The following is an 18,894-nucleotide window of genomic DNA, read 5'->3' as shown; positions in this document are numbered from 1 at the left end:
GACCACCACAGAGCAGGTATTATTTGGGTGTTGGATCATTCTCAGCACTGCAGTGACACTGACACAGCAGCGCTGCTGGAGTTAAATACCGTGTCCACTCACTGTCCACTCTGTTAGACACTCCTTCCTGGTTAGTCCACCTTGTAGATGTAAAGTCAGAGGCGATCGCTCATCTATTGCTGCTGTTTGAGTTGGTCATCTTCTAGACCTTCATCAGTGGTCACAAGACGCTGCCCACGGCGGGGCGCTGTTGGCTGGATATTTTTGGTTGGTGGACTATTCTCAGTCCAGCTGTGACAGTGAGGTGTTTAAAAACTCCATCAGCGCTGCTGTGTCTGATCCACTCATACCAGCACCATGTCAGTGTCACTGCAGTGTTGAGAATGATCCACCACCCAAATAATACCTGCTCTGTGGTGGTCCTGGGAGAGTCCTGACCATTGAAGAACAGCATGAAATGGAGCTAACAAAGCATGCAGAGAAACAGTCAGTAATTGTAGAACTACAAACTGCTCCTATATGGTAAGTGGAGCTGATAAAATGGATAGTGAGTGTAGAAACATGGAGGTGGTTTTAATGTTATGGCTGATCGGTGGACATCCCAGTGGGATAAGCCACCCACCAAACCTGAGAGGACTAAGAAGTAATGGAATGCCATTCAGAGATACAGTACGAAAAGCTCTTTTACCCCCAAAGTTTGAACCGTAACTATAAATGACCCATGCTATGTTTAATTCTGTTTTTATTAGTTTTACTGTTAAGGTCAATGTTACATAAAGTGTCATCACAGAAATTCTGGTTTTAAAAAAGCTTATGTAAATGTTCTTTTCACACCCAATATCCTGCTGCAATGCCATATAACTTAAATAGTGATGTGCACTTCTAATACCCGTTTACACTGACCAGTCCAAGCAGCCTCTTGTATTTAGGATGGGTCATATTCAGAAAAGAGTCCAGATAAAACTTTGAAGAAGCTTGTTTAAAGAAACGATTTAATTGGCTTGTACATTTCTTTCAGTCTGTTGTAAACTTTTGACAGGTGCAGCTGTTTAAAATTCTGTTTGTGCTCCACCCTGCTTCATTCTTTGGGGATGGGTGCATTGCTATCAGAATTCCCCACCTGTTGGGGAAATGGGTAGGAGGTTTGGGTTCAGCTCTACTGACCACTTTTACCCTGAAACTCCAGCCAGTGTGGGACCTAACTCTGCAGGATCTGAGGACTAAGGTAAGGCTACATATTTCTGTTCAGAGACCTTCTGATCCAGAGCAAGACCATCTTAAAACATAAATGGTATTAGAATTAGGATTTTAACTTTTGGAGAGTGTATTTGTGTGTATTGGGATTTGTTTGGTGTTCCATGTAGACCAAATAAATACAGTAAAACGCAAGACATTGGACCTTAATGGTCGAATTCCAGCTTTAGTATTTCAGATTTTCATGGTGTGTGAAATAATACTCTTAAATGTGATTTTTAGTGCTTCTTTTGGTTTTATATGCAACATTAAATATATCAGAAAAGGCGAAGGGTTAAATGTGCCATAATTTGTAAATTAAGCAAATAAACCATAACTGTTCATTAGAACATGCAGACGTTTTTTCTGTGCAGTTGGTGTTGACACAACTGTACATTTGTTCAAAAATGGACTACAATTAAGACTCGCAGTCAAATTAGATTTGTGGTCATCCCTGGAGCCAGACCTAATGAAACATTGTCTAATGGCACACTCATTACAGCTATATTGGAAATGCAATTAGCTAATGCTAGTTCACTCTGTGCACAGAAACAAATAATGCATTTAAGCAGAAGGACAGAGATCTATTGAGTTGAACATATGTTAGCAGATTTAGTTTTACACTTTTAAATCTAGCAATGGTAATAAATGTCTCATAAGGCAGTCCAAAGCCTATAGTGTCCCTAAAGTAAATTCAGTTCTGGCTTAAATCACTGTAAATCACCATCCTGCTTCACTAAACACTGTAAATAAGAAATACAATAAATATTACCTTTATTACATCTTTGGTTAATAAGCAAAATCCCACAATAAAATACTCTAACCTGAAACTAAAGTTTCAAAACAAAAATACATTTGAGACACTGCAGCAGTGAACCTTCCCACCTCTTCCCATAAGATATAGAAGAATACAGAGCAAAAAACCCTTATAAAACTTCTCATGACATGATGGCTCCAGGACTCTTCTCTTTAGCTCACCCACAGTTTTTATAATAACTAGAATAACCCTGGAAATAAGTTTCATTCTTTGGCCATCTAATCAATTTTTGTGTGGATGTTTTGGATCATTGTTCTCCTAGGAGATGCAATCATTACCTTATTTTAGCAGCATTAAGAGCTCAGTGCATCACACTTTCAAAATCATTAACGAAAAAACGCCCCAGAAACGTCAAAGATTCTTTATTATATTTGATTACACTCTTCTTTCCAGTTATGATAAACCCACTACGTTTTTTTTTGCTAAACTGACCATAGATCCCAGTTTGAACCACAATAGTAACATAAAGCAAACTTGTTTGTGGTTAAATAAAATAAGCGGCTTTCTTCAAACAGAGGGCGGCACGGTGGCTAACACTGTCGCCTCACAGCAAGCAGGTCCTGGGTTTGATCCCCAGGTGGGGCAGTCTGGGTCCATTCATTTTTCTTTTTTTTTTCTTTTTTTTTAATGCATTTTCTCCCCTTTTTCTCCCTTTTTAGCGCGTCCAATTGCCCGATTGCATCATGCTTCCTCTCCGCCAATGCCGATCCCTGCTCTGATTGAGGAGAACGAAGCTAACCCATGCCCCCTCCGACACGTGGGCAGCAGCCGTATGTATCTTATCGGTGCAGCTCAGCATTGTGTACGGAGAGAGACACCCTGAGAGCACTCTTTTTCTAATCTCTGTGCAGGCGCCATCAATCAGCCAGCAGAGGTCGTAATTGCATGAGAGAGAGACCCCATCCGGTTTAGTCCCGCCCATATCTGAACAACAGGCCAATCGTTGTTCATGTCGCTGCTCAGCTTAGCCTGCAGGCAGAGCTGCGATTCGATACGATGTATTCGAGGTTCCCAGCTCTGGTTCAAACGTGGGTTTTTACCACTGCCCCACCCGAGCGGCCCCAGTCTGGGTCCTTTCCAATCCAAATAAACACACAATCTTCAGACAGAAGTTTTTATACATACTTCATTTAATATTAACTGTACACTGATTAGCCAAAACATTAGAACCACCTCTCAAACATGACAGTTGTGCATGTGAGAGTCAGGGATGTATTAAACATCGGGCTGACGATAGTTACTCGTAGTACAAATGTTGAATGCATCAGTTATGATTAGCATAATGACCTTGTAGTAACCAAAATTTACGATACCTTTAAAGAATGTTGATTTCTGACTTCTGGCAACCTTGACCTGACCTTTGTTTAAAATAACTGTTTGGTAAAACCATAGACATCAACTTGGGTGCATGTGGAAGTGGCCTTGCTTTGACCGATGGTTCAAGCCCCACTACTGCCAGGTTGCCACTGTTGGGCCCTTGAGCAAGGCCCTGAACCCTCCTTTGCTTAGACAATATACTGTACTGTCACAGTAATGTAAGTCGCTTTAGATAAAATCATCTGCTAAATACTCAAAATGTAATGTTCAATGACTGTCCTGGTCAGGTTCCAGGGGGAAAAGTGGTAGCAAGGCAGGACTACTTTGGACAGGCTGCCAACCCATCACAGCCTATCGTGTGTAGACACCTGACCAATCGACAAAACTTAAAAAATTGTATTTGTATGTTTTAAATCTTCCTTATGTTAAATGATAGCTAAGAGAATTTGGACTCTTTCCTCACATATTTATACCCTCTGTGAAACAAGTTTAAGTTTTACCTCAGGTAATAAAATATAAATGGAAAAAAAATTTTAGTTGCATTTTGTTTAGACAGATTTTATAGCTGGACGTGTTTTGACACAGCATTTTGTTTTGGAATATATTTTATACGTTTTTTTCTTAATAATAAACATTAGATTAATTTTATTTTTATTATAAGATTTAGTTGGTTAACTTCTGCTTTTTTATACCCATCTTTACCAAGGGTGCCACTCATTTTAAATCAGACTGTTGTGTAACAGGAAAGTCTTGAGTTTACGCTACAGCGCCCTCTGCTGGTTGTACCGGAGTTCTGCAGCCCATCTACATTCATCATGTCACTGGATGATCAGTAAGTACTATCCAGTATAGCTTTGCTCCTCTTACGTTTCCTTCCTTTATCCTTTAATTGCATCTGCTCTCAGCTAACTGAAATTAAAGTGTAAAGGTGCTACTGGCAGGTTGTGTGGTTATTAAGTTTATTTAGATCTTAATTGAGAATTCATAGTTTATTTTTCACACAAATTAAAGTGTCAAATGTACTGAAATATTCTTTTACATCAGACGTTTCACCTCAGCTTTCTACTGCATTACAGACTGGATGATAAGGATTCACTGGACCTTTATGATAATCCACCCATTCTTGATAATGTGGTGAGGGACGATAACAACACGGTGGGTTCAGTCACCTCACACACAGACCTCATTTCCTGTAAACCTACACCTGGGTTCTGTTTAATTACGGTTCAGCAAATTAAAATTACAATTCATTTTCATTTACCGATTTATTCTGGTCAGTGTCACGGCTGTTTTGGTTTCACCGGGGAGGAACACCCTGGACAGGCTGCCAGTCCATGGCAGGGCTTCAGCCATACTTTCCCCAACATCACACTATTCAGGAGTTAATTATATGACATTATATGTATTTTCATTATTTTTTTTTCTGTGCAAAGTGTTGAGTTCATGTTGGTGCCACTGATTTAGAAGCACTGAAGACCTGTGATGGATCTTCATCTTTAGTTACTGTTTGGGACTTTGCATAGGTTTTCTTCAGATACTTCATCCTTCCTCCCAACTACTGTAGTTTTGGTTTGAAGTGAATGTTGGAAACGGTGTTGCCTGTGGGAATATTTTAAACTGTTCCTCCAGGTTCATGTATAATACCTCTGATGGTGGGTGCATAAGGAGGTGGAGGAAATGGATTGTCTAGCTTTTTGTTTTGGTCGCCATGTTAACAGGTTTGTGGTAGATGTTACCATTCTTATTGCCATAGTCCTTGACTGGTCTGGTGCCATGTGCTGGTGAAGCAGTGTACTTGCATATTTGTAACCTACAAGCCCAAAAGCTCAGCTCTATACATAGGCTCCTCACTTTATTACATCCCTGTGTAACAGCTGTGGACGGTCTTAGTGGACAGCTGTTAGACTGGAGGTCTGGGTTTGAAGCCCCTTGGCTTTGTTAACTGTTTACACATTCTCAGCAAATTTAGAACTGTAAACAAGTGCCATTGAACTGAGAACCAATGTAATAAGGAGGATTACATTTCTGTTTAAGACATAGTCAAAACTGTTTGTCTATTTAAGAATTTTTGGCCGGCACGGTGGCTCAGTTTGTAGAACTGTCGCCTCACAGCAAGAAGTTCCTGGGTTCAATCCCCAGGTGGGGCGGTCCAGGTCCTATCTGTGTGGAGTTTGCGTGTTCTCCTTGTGTCTGTGTGGGTTTCCTCCAGGAGCTCCACAGTCCAAAGACATGCAAGTGAGGTAAATTGGAGATACAAAATTGTCCATGACTGTGTTTGATATTAAAACTTGGTTGCACTGTGGCACTGACAGTGGGAACCCAGGTTTGAACTGAACTGTCATTGTCTGTAAAGAGTTCTGCATGGTCTCCTTTATATTTGGTTCCTTTCACTTCCCAAAATCATGGCTGGATTACTGACCGGGCCAGTGGGGACAGCGCCCAGGGGCCCTTGAGGTCAGGGGGCCTCGGGGGGGGGCCCTGGCCCAAAACATTTTGCGATGCCTATCAACATTTATGATACAATATATTTTTTATTTCCGAGGGCCCTACATTTTAAGGATCCTCTGACTATTAGGGACTTTGACCCCAGGGCCTCTTGGGGGCCCTAGCCATGCTTTTGGGGCCCCTAGCCATGCTTTTGGGCTCTAGCCAAAATACTTCTCTGTTATAGTTGACTCCACTCCAGACCTTGCTCATGTGGACCAACTTACTTTTATTTTCAGGTTTGTTAATAATGACGGACATGTAGTTGAGCGTTTTCTAGCTTTTGAGCCTATTGAAAACCATAGTGGGGACAGTTTGGCAGAGTGTGTCGTTGCTATGGTGGAGAATCTGGGCCTAGACTTATCCAACTGTAGGGGCCAGTCATATGATAATGCAAGTAACATGTCGGGAAAGTAAAATGGAGTCCAAGCTCATCTTAAACAAAGAAACCCTTTGATTTGTTATGTCCCCTGTGCAGCACATTCACTGAATTTAGTTGGTATCAATGCTGTTGACAGTAGCCCAGAAGCTGGACGTTTTTTTGACTTTGTACAGGCAATGTACACATTTTGTGCATCATCTACACACAGGTGGGGAAAGGTTTTCCGTGATACTGATATCAAACTCACACTGAAATCACTGTCAGGTACTCGATGGAGCGCACGAGCTGAGTCAACTAAGGCTCTTTGGAAATATTATGCACAACTGAGAGAGGCATTGAATGATATGTCTAAAGATATGGAGGAGAAATGTGTAACTCGAAGTGAAGCCTCTGCACTCTGTGACAAATTGGACACGTTGGAGATGGCCTTCATGGCATACTTCTGGGACACAATACTACAGAGGTTCCAAGCCACAAGCCTGCAGCTGCAGAAGCATGATATTGACATATGTACAGCTACACAACTTCTCTTGTCTTTACGAGACTTTGTGGCAGCACAGAGAGATAACTTTGAGGTGTTTGAAGGGGCAGCTTTAAATGTCACCACTGCTGTCTCCCAAGGGTACAGGCATGACCTCCAGCGTACAAAGAAGCGCAAAATTATGTCTGATGATAGTGCAGAGCCAGGTGTAGCATTTAACGGAAAGGACAAGTTTCGGATCGAAACTTTCAATGTTGTCATTGATAAACTTGTGTCCTGTCTCAACCACCGTTTGAATGCATACACACACTTAACTGAGCTATTTGATGTTCTTTTCATGCCTGACAATATGTCCAACAGTGAGCTCACTTTAAAGGCTAACTCACTCGCTGCAGCATATCCTTCAGATCTGAACATGAGCCTGGCAGATGAATTGATACAATACAAATCATTCATAACAGAAAAAGAAAAATGTCCTAGTAAAATGCTCAAAACCATGATACATTTGAATTTACAGTCAACCTTTCCAAATGTCTATATAGCACTTAAACTTTTTTTGACTATGCCTATCACAAATTGTGAAGGGGAGCGTTCATTCTCCAAACTGGCTCGTATTAAGAATGAACTCAGGATTAGCAACTCTTTGCCCAGGGGCCCAGACTATCCTAAATCCGTCCTTGCCCAAAATACACAAAGAAGGTCGCTTTATTATTCTAAATTACCCCTAGATGTGAGTAAGTAAAAGCATAAGTCTGAGTTGGCCTGTAATTGGTTGACTCTCTGCACAGGATGTTCTGCTTTACAGCCAATGTTTCCAGGTCAACCACAGCACCAACCAGAATGGAGCGCTTTATGAAAATAAATGAATTGTTAATAATGTGGATGATAGGCATTTTGTCCTTATAAGTGTATGTGTGTGGTCAAAAGATGTTTCACAGCTTCTTACCTGGGAATGCTGATGTTCTCTTGGTTCCTTCTTTTAGGTCTACTTTATCTATGATGAAGAAGTTGATGAGGAGGAGAAAGAAGAGTCTCCTCCTCCTGAACCTGTCAAACCTTTCAATAAAAAACCACACAAATTTAAGGACCACTACTTCAAGAGGTCCACATTCTGTGATGTATGCGCTCGCATGATTGTTCGTAAGTGTTCTTGTTTAACTTCCTCAAATATTGTTATGCTGTCATCTTGTTTAGTTTGAGTGGGTGTTTATATACACCGATCAGCCATAACATTAAAACCACCTCTTTGTTTCTACACACACTGTCCAATGTTAACAGCGACACTTACCATATAGAACAGACCTGGGCATTGTACGGCCCGTGAGACATCCGTAACCGGCCCGCATGAGGTTCGAGGCAATTAAAAATCAGACGTAAATAAATGTACATCAAACATGCAATATAACAGGATTGATTTTGACGGGAGCGCTGTGTCTTTAAATATCCGTAGGTTTCGTTTTCGTGTGTGCGAGTGTATCAGCTTCACCGTAATGCGAACAGAACTGAGTGTGACTGACGCATGGCTGGATTACTGACCGGGCCAGTGGGGCCAGCGCCCAGGGGCCCTTGAGGTCAGGGGGCCCCGGGGGGGCCCTGGCCCAAAACATTTTGCGATGCCTATCAACATTTATGATACAATATATTTTTATTTCCGAGGGCCCTCCATTTTAAGGATCCTCTGACTATTAGGGACTTTGACCCCAGGGCCTCTTGGCATGCTTTTGGGGCCCCTAGCCATGCTTTTGGGCCCCTTATGAAAATGGATGAGGCGTTGTGGCACTGCTCTGACTTCGACTTCTGGCTATTAGGGGTCCTAGGAAAGAGGGGGGCATATTTTTAGAGGGCCCTGGTTATGAGAGCCCCTACCAGGGGGCCCTAGAGAAGAGCAGGACATACCATTAGAGGGCCCTTGATCACGAGGGCCCCTGCTATGGGGCCCTTGACTTCCATAGAAGTCGTTTACCATGGCTCCTTGACTTTCTAGGGACCTACAAATTGCCAGGCAAGCTACCATATTTCATAACAGACGTTTTGTTGCAAATATGCGATTCAACTCTTTGCCCAGGGGCCCAGACTATCCTTAATCCGTCCTTGGACTGACGGTGGAGTTTTTAACAAGACGTGAACTTCTGAAGTATTTATTCACTGAAGTCAGATGTAACGCTGTTTAACGATCACAATTTAGGCTTTAAATCGCTGTTACTAAACAGAGAAATACAACAACATGAACGATGCGGAGCGTCACACCTGAAGCTTCACTAACTAAACGGCAAAAGCAACAAATACTTTTTATAAAGTTTAACACAACCAGAACTGAAGCAGTCAGGACCAGCTTTGTGATTGTAAAAAGAATATCCAACAATAACAAAGGACTGAAAAACAAATGTGGTAATTAGACTCAAAACAAAGTAGTTTAAAAATCTGCACATTTGTTCACATTTGTTTTTTTTGTTTAGTTTTTTTTGCTTTTTATTTGTTTAAAAAGTAAAATAATGTTGATGTTTTTTCTCTGCCTACTTCTAATTTCCTGATTGTAACATCTAAACATTAACAGCTTATTAGAACTGTACAATTTACTGCTTCTCATAAAGAGTGGGCAGTTGTAGCCTAATAATAATAATAATACATTTTATTTATAACGCACTTTACATTTGAAAACAAATCTAAAGTGCTACAGAAAAAGAGTAATATAAAAAAAACATGAAATATAAAACAAATATAAACATAGCATTATGAGACATACATCATAAAATCAGCGGTTATCTAACAGTCTTATCTTAAGCCTAATGCTTAAGGTACTGGACTAGTAAATACAAGGTCGCTGGTTCAAGCCCCTCCACTGCCAGGTTGCTGCTGTTGGGCCCTTGAGCAAGGCCCTTAACCCTCAATTGCTCAGACTGTATACTGTAACTGTAATGTAAGTCGCTTTGGATAAAGATGTCAACGCTAAATGCTGAAAATGTAAATGTAAATAAAGAGATAAAATTAATATTGAGCAGAATTAAGTTCACCTTATTGGTCCGGCCCTCCACAACAGTCCCAGTTTCTTATGTGGCCCCTTCTAAAATTGAATTGCCCACCCCTGATATAGAAGCACTTTGTAGTTCTAGAATTACTGACTGTAGTCCGTCTGTTCCTCTGCATGCTTTGTTAGCCCCCTTCATGCTGTTCTTCAATGGTCAGGACTCTCCCAGGACCACTACAGAGCAGGTATTATTTAGGTGGTGGATCATTCTCAGCACTGCAGTGACACTGACATGGTGGTGGTGTGTTAGTGTGTGTTGTGTGTTAGTGTGTGTTGTCTGATGAGTGGATCAGACACAGCAGTGCTGCTGGAGTTTTTAAATACCGTGTCCACTCACTGTCCACTCTATTAGACACTCCTACCTAGTTGGTCCATTTTGTAGATGTAAAGTCTGAGACGATCGCTCATTTATTGCTGTTGTTTAAGGTGGTCATCTTCTAGACTTTCATCAGTGGTCACAGGACGCTGCCCACGGGGCGCTGTTGGCTGGATATATTTTTGGTTGGTGGACTATTCTCAGTCCAGCAGGGACAGTGAGATGTTTAAAAACATACACAATCAGCATTGCTGTGTCTTATCCACTCATACCAGCACAACACACACGAACACACCAGCACCATGTCAGTGTCACTGCAGTGCTGAGAATGATCCACCACCCAAATAATACCTGCTCTGTGGTGGTCCTGTGGGGGTCCTGACCATTGAAGAACAGCATGAAAGCAGGCTAAAAAAAGTATGTAGAGAAACAGATAGACTACAGTCAGTAATTGTAGAACTACAAAGTGCTTCTATATGATAAGTGAAGCTGATAACCTGGACAGTGTACAAACAAGGAGGTGGTTTTAATGTTATGGCTGATTGGTGTATAACAGTTATACTAGTTATATGATGTTTTGTGGCTTGTCTTCTTGCAGTCAATAATAAATTTGCACTGAGGTGTAAGAACTGCAAGACTAGTATTCATCATCAGTGTCAGAGCTACGTTGAGTACCAACAGTGCTTTGGAAAAATTGTAAGTACAAAATTGCCCTAGAAGATCATGTTTTTAATCTTAATTATTGTATAAATTAACTTTTTTTTTCCAATGACCTTGTCTCAGCCTCCAGGATTCAGACGGGCATACAGCTCTCCTCTCTACAGCGGTCAGCAGAACGCTACGGTTAAAGAGCTGCTTCCATTCTGTAAATTGTTTATCCTCTCAACCAGTTTCTAATAATCTCATTCCAACCCTGGCTGATTCCATCTGAATTCGTTTACAAACCATTTGCCTTTTTTGTAGCACAGTCTAACCGCACTGACCCAGTCTTCGAGACTCTTCGTATTGGAGTTATAATGGCAAATAAAGCACGGAAAAAAGAGGACAAGAAAAATGTAAGCTTAAAAGCCCGCATTTTGCTTTTCACAGCATGTTTTAGGACAGGAACTGACCTCAAAAGAAGTCACCAGAACTCCTACACATCCCACGGAAAGTACCAAACATAGTACTATTAGTTCAAACATATGTAAGGTACTGGAACCGTTGATACTGGCAATAAATAAATAAATACATTTTTAAAAAGAGAAAACCCACTGGTTGCAGTTTTTGCATGATTTTAGGGTATTAGATACACTAAACTAGGGCTCAAAGAGAGACTATTGATAATTTCAGTATACACCGACGAGGCATAACATAATGACTACTGACAGGTGAAGTGAATAACCCTGATTATCTCATCACAGCACCTGTTAGTGGGTGGGATATATTAGGCAGCAAGTGAACATTTTATCCTCAAAGTTGATGTGTTAGAAGCAGGAAAAATGAACAAGCGTAAGGATTTGAGCGAGTTTGACAGGGGCCAAATTGTGATGGCTAGACGACTGGGTCAGAACATCTCCAAAACTGCAGCTCTTGTGGGCTGTTCCTGGTCTGCAGTGGTCAGTATCCATCAAAAGTGGTCCAAGGAAGGAACAGTGGTAAATCAACGACAGAGTCATGGGCGACCAAGGCTCATTGATGCACGTGGGGAGCGAAGGCTGGGCCGTGTGGTCCGATCCAACAGACGAGCTACTGTAGCTCAAACTGCTGAAGAAGTTAATGCTGGTTCTGATAGAAAGGTGTCAGAATACACAGTGCATCACAGTTGAGGGCTGTTTTGGCAGCAAAAGGGGGACCAACACAATATTAGGAAGGTGATCATAATGTTATGCTTGATCGGTGTAAGTGTGTGTGCATCATCACGTGCATGAGCAGAAATAAATATTCTACAATGGAAATCCTTCAATGTGTTTGATTGCATTATCTGTGCCACTCAATAAATATTTCTATTTAACAGATGATGCTGGAAGATGAAGAATCACAACCTAAAACTGAGGAAGAAGGAGAAGGAGGTAAATTATAGTGAAATAACATTTGTACATTATGTATGCAATCAAAGCAATGTGAAAACACAGCAGTTTGAATAACACCATGATCTCTGTCCAGTAATCCATGAGAAAGAGAAGTTGGCTGCAGATGACAAGGTTAGACACTACAACTCAGTAATGTTCATGTAGAAATAATTGTGTCTTTACAGTTCTAACATTAAGAACTGCTTATAACCAGTTTTCCATTTAGAATCATAGTGAATAGGACATGATTATGACTACAGATTTTTCTGTATTATTGTTTCACAGACAAAGAAACCACAGTCAGGAAAACTGGGGGTCTTCTCTCAGGTCCATTACTACCTGGCCCTGTACCATTTTAAAGCCATTGAGAAAGACGACCTTGACTTTTAGTAAGTGAGATTCCAAATAATTATTTAGCTGAACACTTATCTTAGCTGAAAGCTTTATTGAATGCTTGTTTAAATACGTCTGGTTAACTGGGTTTCTTGTATAATTAGTTTATTTAGATTCTCTTTCTGAATGTAAAATTTCTCAGTTTTTTATTGGCATAGAGGCTTGATTGACACATTGGTCAGCTTTGGTTCCATCATAATGTTTTCACTTGTATCTTATTTAATTGTGTGCATTTTTGACCTATACATGACATTGACACTTCTTAGAAAACTCACTCACTCACTTTCTTAACCGCTTATCCAATTAGGGTCGCGTGGGGAGTGCTGGAGCTTATCCCAGCTTTTCAATGGGCGCAAGGCACACAGTAACACCCTGGACGGGGCGCCAGTCCATCGCAGGGCAGACACTCACACTCACACTCACACTCACACACTCACACTCACACATACACACTCACACTCACACACTCACACTCACACATACACACACACACTCACACATACACACACACACTCACCTATAGGGCAATTTAGGGTCTCCAATTAACCTGACTGCATGTTTTTGGACTGTGGGAGAAAACCGGAGCTCCCGGAGAAAACCCATGCAGACACTTGGAGAACATGCAAACTCCACACAGAAAGGACCCGGACTGCCATGCCTGGGGATCGAACCCAGGACCTTTATGCTGTGAGGCAACAGTGCTACCCACCGAGCCACAGTGCCACCATTCATAGAAAACTGAATATTAATGACAAACAGCATAGCATAATTATGTGAATGCGGTTGGTTCTGACGGGAAGAACTTAAGTATGAAGAGTAAGAAAAGTTAAGTGATAATTACTATAATTCTTACATTTACACAGTTCATTTCTTTTACTTGTATTTATTTATTAATGTTAGTTTATTAAAGTGTGATGACTTGCGTGCCCTGAATATTGAGAGTCAGCCTGGTCCACATTGACCATGCAGGTCATTATAGTAATTCATAAGTATAAATAATACTTTATACTGTGATATTTCAATACTAACACATTTCTAATTGTAATGAAACAGAAGATTTCACAGAGTCTTAGCTTATATATGGTACAGTAGGTGTCTATGTGTAACGTATAGTTCCCCAGAAATTATGTTACACACTAAAATGTTATTATACTTGTACCTGCTGACAGTTAAGGGAATTTTGTGTTTGTGTGCATTTGTTTTTTAGTCCAGGTGATCGTGTAACAGTAATAGACGATTCCAATGAAGAGTGGTGGAGAGTAAGTATATCTCAAGATTCGTCTAAATCATATTCACAGCTACAAACCTCTAAAAAGTGGGATCACTGATTTTCTTTTAACTGAATATTTGCTAATCCAATGAAGAAAAACAATGATCCCACTTTATAAAGCTGGTACAGAGGGAGGGGTGTTCTGTAAAATGAACTAAAAATAAGGATCAGTGATTTGTGAACTTTATCTGAACTATTTAACTGAAATACAATCTTTTAACTGTGTTGTCTAAATATAAACAAATTTGGAATGTAATGTGTGTTTTACCTTTCCTATTAATTACACTAGTAAGACGTCAGCTGTTCAACAGTTCGTGATCACCGTTTTCTGTACATGATACTTGTGTGTTTTTATTACAGGGTCGGGTTGGTGAGAAAACAGGCTTCTTTCCAGCCAACTACATAATCCGTGTCCGCTCAGGGGAATGTGTGTACATGGTGACACGCTCTTTTGTTGGAAATCGTGAGATGGGCCAAATCACACTGAAGAAAGACCAGGTTGGAATATATAGAGTTCACACTAAATTACATTTTTGCCAGCAAATGTGTATGCAAAATGAATGCCATGAGTTTCCTGTCCAGATCTATTAAATTCAGTGCCCAGTTTACAGTGGTGGCAGTAAAGCAAAAGCAAAATGGGGATATTAACAGCAGAACTGAACAAAATAAACACTGACTTGATTAAAGGGTGTAAGTAATTTGAGATGTCAGGCATAGTTGGATAAATACGTTTTTTACACCATGGCCAGTTTAAATATTAGCAGTCAAGCACCAAACATGTTATTTAAAAAATCACTGGTCTCAGGATGTGCAATGTAGGTCATGTAGCATGTTGGTTTTCTATTTATGTTAATAAGATTACTGCAGCTAAAACAATAAGTGTATAACACCAAAATGTGTGTATGATGTTGCATTTTATTACCTAGTTGAAAAATATTATAACAATATGCTTTACTTTTTATGAGAAAAGGATTTTCAGTGGTTATCCCATGCATAAGATAAATTGGGTCAAATAGGACACTTTTCTGGAGTGAAATCAACAGGTTTCTAAGCCACCAGGTGGAATAAGTTACAGGCTCCTACTGTGAAAGTCTGTAGTCCAAGTATGAGTATAAATGTATATAGTGTTTCATTTCTTTCAGGGTTTAAATCATTTTATGAACATAAAACAAACAATTTAACTAGATTGATTAAATTAAATGCTTTTTCAGTGTAGTAGTAGTAACTTAATAAATGTATTCTTTGCAAAAAATGCCCCTCTAAGCTTATTACTTAGTTCAATTGTTTACAAATAAGTAATAAAATAAGTTTTTTTTGTTTTTTTAAACTTACCAGCTGTCCCACTTTACCCGAACATGTCACTGGAGTGATGTGGGGCTTCTTGATGTAATTAAAGGTCCAACGTTTTTACTTGGCAACTCATTTTCTTTATAGAAACATAGTGAGATCCATAACAAATTTTAAAAGTATCACTTAAGTAGTCTTTGGAATTTAACGTTTTTTCTTGGTAATCTACCAACTGTGTCCCAAATTATCTGACTGCACCCTAGTGGTGGGCTAGCTTAAAAGACCACTGCACCACCCGAATGGCTCAATTTAATTTAGATTTTTTTTTTTTTTTTTTTTTTTTATGTTTACTTCAGACTCCTAAAACGACCTGGCTTGACTACATTCTCATTAGAAGGAAAATATTCATTGTGTGATTTTGTTTTTGCTACATTTGTGCAGTATTTATGAATTCTGTGTGCATTAGCATCTATTTTTGAATATGCTTTTGTGCAGATTGTAGTTAAGAAAGGAGAGGAGGTCAACGGCTATACAAAGGTCAGCACTGGACGCAAGCTTGGCTTTTTTCCAGCAGACATTCTCCAAGAGATCTAAGTGTATGTGTGGCTTTCTGTTTACCTCAAGGTGTCTTTCAGTGACAAGCATAATTATTAACTTTACTTAATGGTAGTTTTTTACTGTTGGGATGAAATTTAACAGAGAAAATAAAGCGTTTAATCAGTTTTCTACTGAACTACAGAAATAGTTTTTCTGGGTGTCATTTCTTTTTATCTTGTGATCTCAAGCTAATAGTTTTCTAAAAGAGCTTTCATAGTTTTCTCTATAGTGTTTTACTTAGTTACTAGTCACCCACAACAGTAGGTAATGCATTATTTGCAGGGTCCCATACATGTTATAATTTAATCATTTAAAGCAATTTTAGAGTAATATCAGGACTAATTTACATAGACCTGCATATAAAGTTCAAAATAAACTCCTCAAATAATTCAAATAAATGATGCTGCCCCTTTATTTCAATGTTTCTGTATTACAAACCCACATGCCTACCAATGATTCTAATGCCTCTAAACTGAAGCGGCATTTTAATTTAACATGCTTTATTCTGTATTGAAACACTATTACTGTGTTATTAAAATAAAATTCATAATTTTCATGCTCCTAACCAAAGTGGAATTGATGAAAAATTGTTCTATTATTTATAAGACTTTCATTTAACACTATAACCAATTACACAGGATCTTAAAATGAAAACACTTATGTTGTGTGACATTGTGTGAAGTGATTATTTGAAAAAAAAAAACAACAATATTATTTTTAACAACTGATAAGAAGTGCTGTACCCTAAGTGAATGAGCAGTTAAGAAAGTGAGTGAGTTTGTGTGTCTGTGTGTCTGTGTGTCTGTGTGTGTGTGTGTGTGTGTGTGTGTGTGTGTGTGTGTCTGTGTGTCGCATTTTTTCTTCTCTGCATTGCACTCATACTCTCATGCTCATGCCAGACGTGTGTCTCTTTTTAGTCTCTCTTACTTTTTCTTTTTATTTGTCAGATTAAACCAATAGTCATATTAATTTATAAAATTTATGGTGCATGTACACACACACACACATACACACATACACACACAGCTTGTCTGACTGTCAGTGGCAAGTGTGAAGCTTGCACAGGTAATCATTATGATTCAGCAGTCACATGATTGGCTGACAGAAGCCCCCTTCAGATACGGGTCACTTGCTGTTGATGGCTGGCTATGCGTCATTTGGCAGAGGACATGCCAGGGTGACCTCAAATCCTCTATGTCATATTTGAACTTTGCCCTCTGTCTGCCAAAAAAGACAGAAGGTACGGGACAAACTGAAAGGAATATATTCAGAATAAAGAAAGGCAAGCAAAAAACAGCCAGAACTCACTGCACTGTCTATCATCTGCAGTACAGTGGGGTCTGACTTTCTGCTGTCAGAATTCTGCCTGGCATTTTTATGTCAGAAAATGCTAGTAAATTGGGCCAATATTAAGGGCTAAAATTCCACTGGAAAGTTCAGCTGAAAATGTAAATTTGTAACCATTATAATTTTGTATGTAAAATATTCTCTAATTTTAATTTGAGTGTTCTTTAATTTGCAATTTGGAACCCCTTTATACACTTAGTTTTCTTTTTTACAGATGGAGACGTGATATTTAATAATAGACAGTATATAAAAATATATTTATATTTTGTGATAGCTCAGTGGTTAAGGTACTGGACTAGTAAACAGAAGGTTGCCGGTTCAAGCCCCGCCACCACCAAGTTGCCACTGTTGGGTCCCTGAGCAAGGCCCTTAACCCTCAATTGCTCATTGTGTTTCGCTCATTGTGTAAGTCGCTTTGGATAAAAGCGTCTGCTAAATGCTGAAAATGTAAAATCAATTTTACTTGCGTCTCAAGAATTTCCATAGAACAACACACTTTGCAGTATGTGATTTGGTTTGTAAACAGCTAGCGGGCGGCACGGTGGCTCAGTGGAAGGACTCACAGCAAGAAGTTCCTGGGTTCTATCTCCAGGTGGGGCGGTCCGGGTCCTTTCTGTGTGGAGTTTGCATGTTCTCCCCCATGCCTTCGTGGTTCTTCTCTGGGAGCTCCGGTTTCCTCCCACAGTTAGACAGGCAAGTGAGGTGAATTGGAGATACAAAATTGTCCATGACTCTTCTATAGTAGAATAATTAAAGTACAAGTGCTAATTACTAAAATCCCATGATTCAAAAGAAAACATGCATTTAATAGTACCTAAATATTTTAATACAAGAGAATAAAAGTAGCTAAGAATTGTGCTCAGGACATTTGGTTACATTTCAGTTAACCAATTTTAATTACACTGTCATTTACCTACTATAAGCAGATCCAGTGTGGTGAATTTTTTGTAAGTGTATATAAATATGTATATATGTTGTCATATTGAGATTGGCTAGTTGTAAAGTTTTTTATTTGTGATTAGACTTTTGCTCTGATTGCAAATTTAATTTAAATCTATTTTATGAAGTTTTATAATCTATGGATTAGTTGATCAGTACCCGCTGCTTCTGCAGCATAGTTATGTTCACAAAATTCTACATAAACTGCACCAACCTGATTGATTGTGACACATTTCTGCTGGTTTTAGTTGATCGGCAACCAGGATTTGATGTTCTTCTCTGAAAATCAGCAATAGATTAGCAGAAACCAGTTTAGAGCTGTGTGTGGGGTTTTTTTTCTCCCCTTTTTTGGGTCTGATTAGCTATTAGTGTAGCACATATGGCAATTTATGCTTTCATTTAGGTGAATTTCAATAACAGTAACTCACAGCTTTACTTTATTTGAACTGCAGGCCCTGTGTTTAAGCACCTCTGTGTTTCTGCAGTTAGGCAGGTCTACACACTCTGTATCAGTCCACTGTGTTTTTTTTTCACCACCAGATGTCCTTGTTGTCTTTTGTTACCCAGCACTCAGGTTTTTATTCTCCCTCTTCATTCATCACTTTATTGCATTTTGGTTTGGGCTCCGCCGTCATTCCATCTAATGACCAAAGCTGTGTTTCATGCATCTTATTATTTGCAGATTTTCCAGGTTTTGTGTAAAAAGGACATGTTTTTCCCTTTCATTTGACCCTGATCATGCATAAGCACTTCAAACCTGAAAAGACTGAAGTAAAAACACATTTTTATAATAATATACAATTATTAATGCTGCATTGTGATTTTTATTAGAGAAATACTTAAACCTAATCCCCACACATTGTAGCAGAAGTGAACCTCAGGAAAAGCATAAGAACCTTAAATTAATCTTTACTGTTTTAACTACTATTGTTTGTTTGGCTTAATAATAGATAAA

General features: G+C 39.4%; 1 protein-coding gene across 1 annotated transcript; it reads left to right on the top strand.

The window, feature by feature from the left end:
- Window positions 1-4,073: 4,073 nt before the first annotated feature.
- On the top strand, window positions 4,074-15,771 carry LOC134316294 (SH3 and cysteine-rich domain-containing protein 3-like). Its single transcript, XM_062996630.1, has 12 exons — window positions 4,074-4,199; window positions 4,444-4,522; window positions 7,698-7,854; window positions 10,654-10,751; window positions 10,839-10,920; window positions 11,019-11,110; window positions 12,052-12,106; window positions 12,201-12,238; window positions 12,392-12,495; window positions 13,707-13,758; window positions 14,130-14,267; window positions 15,552-15,771. The coding sequence occupies exons 1-12, from the start codon at window positions 4,183-4,185 to the stop codon at window positions 15,648-15,650; spliced, it is 1,011 nt and encodes a 336-aa protein (XP_062852700.1). The 5' UTR covers window positions 4,074-4,182; the 3' UTR covers window positions 15,651-15,771.
- The last annotated feature ends 3,123 nt before the right edge of the window (window positions 15,772-18,894 follow it).

Source organism: Trichomycterus rosablanca, chromosome 6, assembly GCF_030014385.1.
Source record: "Trichomycterus rosablanca isolate fTriRos1 chromosome 6, fTriRos1.hap1, whole genome shotgun sequence".
NCBI classification, from domain to species: Eukaryota; Metazoa; Chordata; class Actinopteri; order Siluriformes; family Trichomycteridae; genus Trichomycterus; species Trichomycterus rosablanca.
Note: the sequence above shows the minus strand (reverse complement) of the source record. Positions and strands in the feature narration are given on the sequence as shown.

Excerpts from the sequence above, each read along its gene's own strand:
- LOC134316294 (XM_062996630.1), top strand. Across the intron at positions 12,239-12,391 it reads AGTTGGCTGCAGATGACAAG|ACAAAGAAACCACAGTCAGG; the intron begins GTTAGACACTAC and ends ATTGTTTCACAG. Across the intron at positions 13,759-14,129 it reads CCAATGAAGAGTGGTGGAGA|GGTCGGGTTGGTGAGAAAAC; the intron begins GTAAGTATATCT and ends TTTTTATTACAG.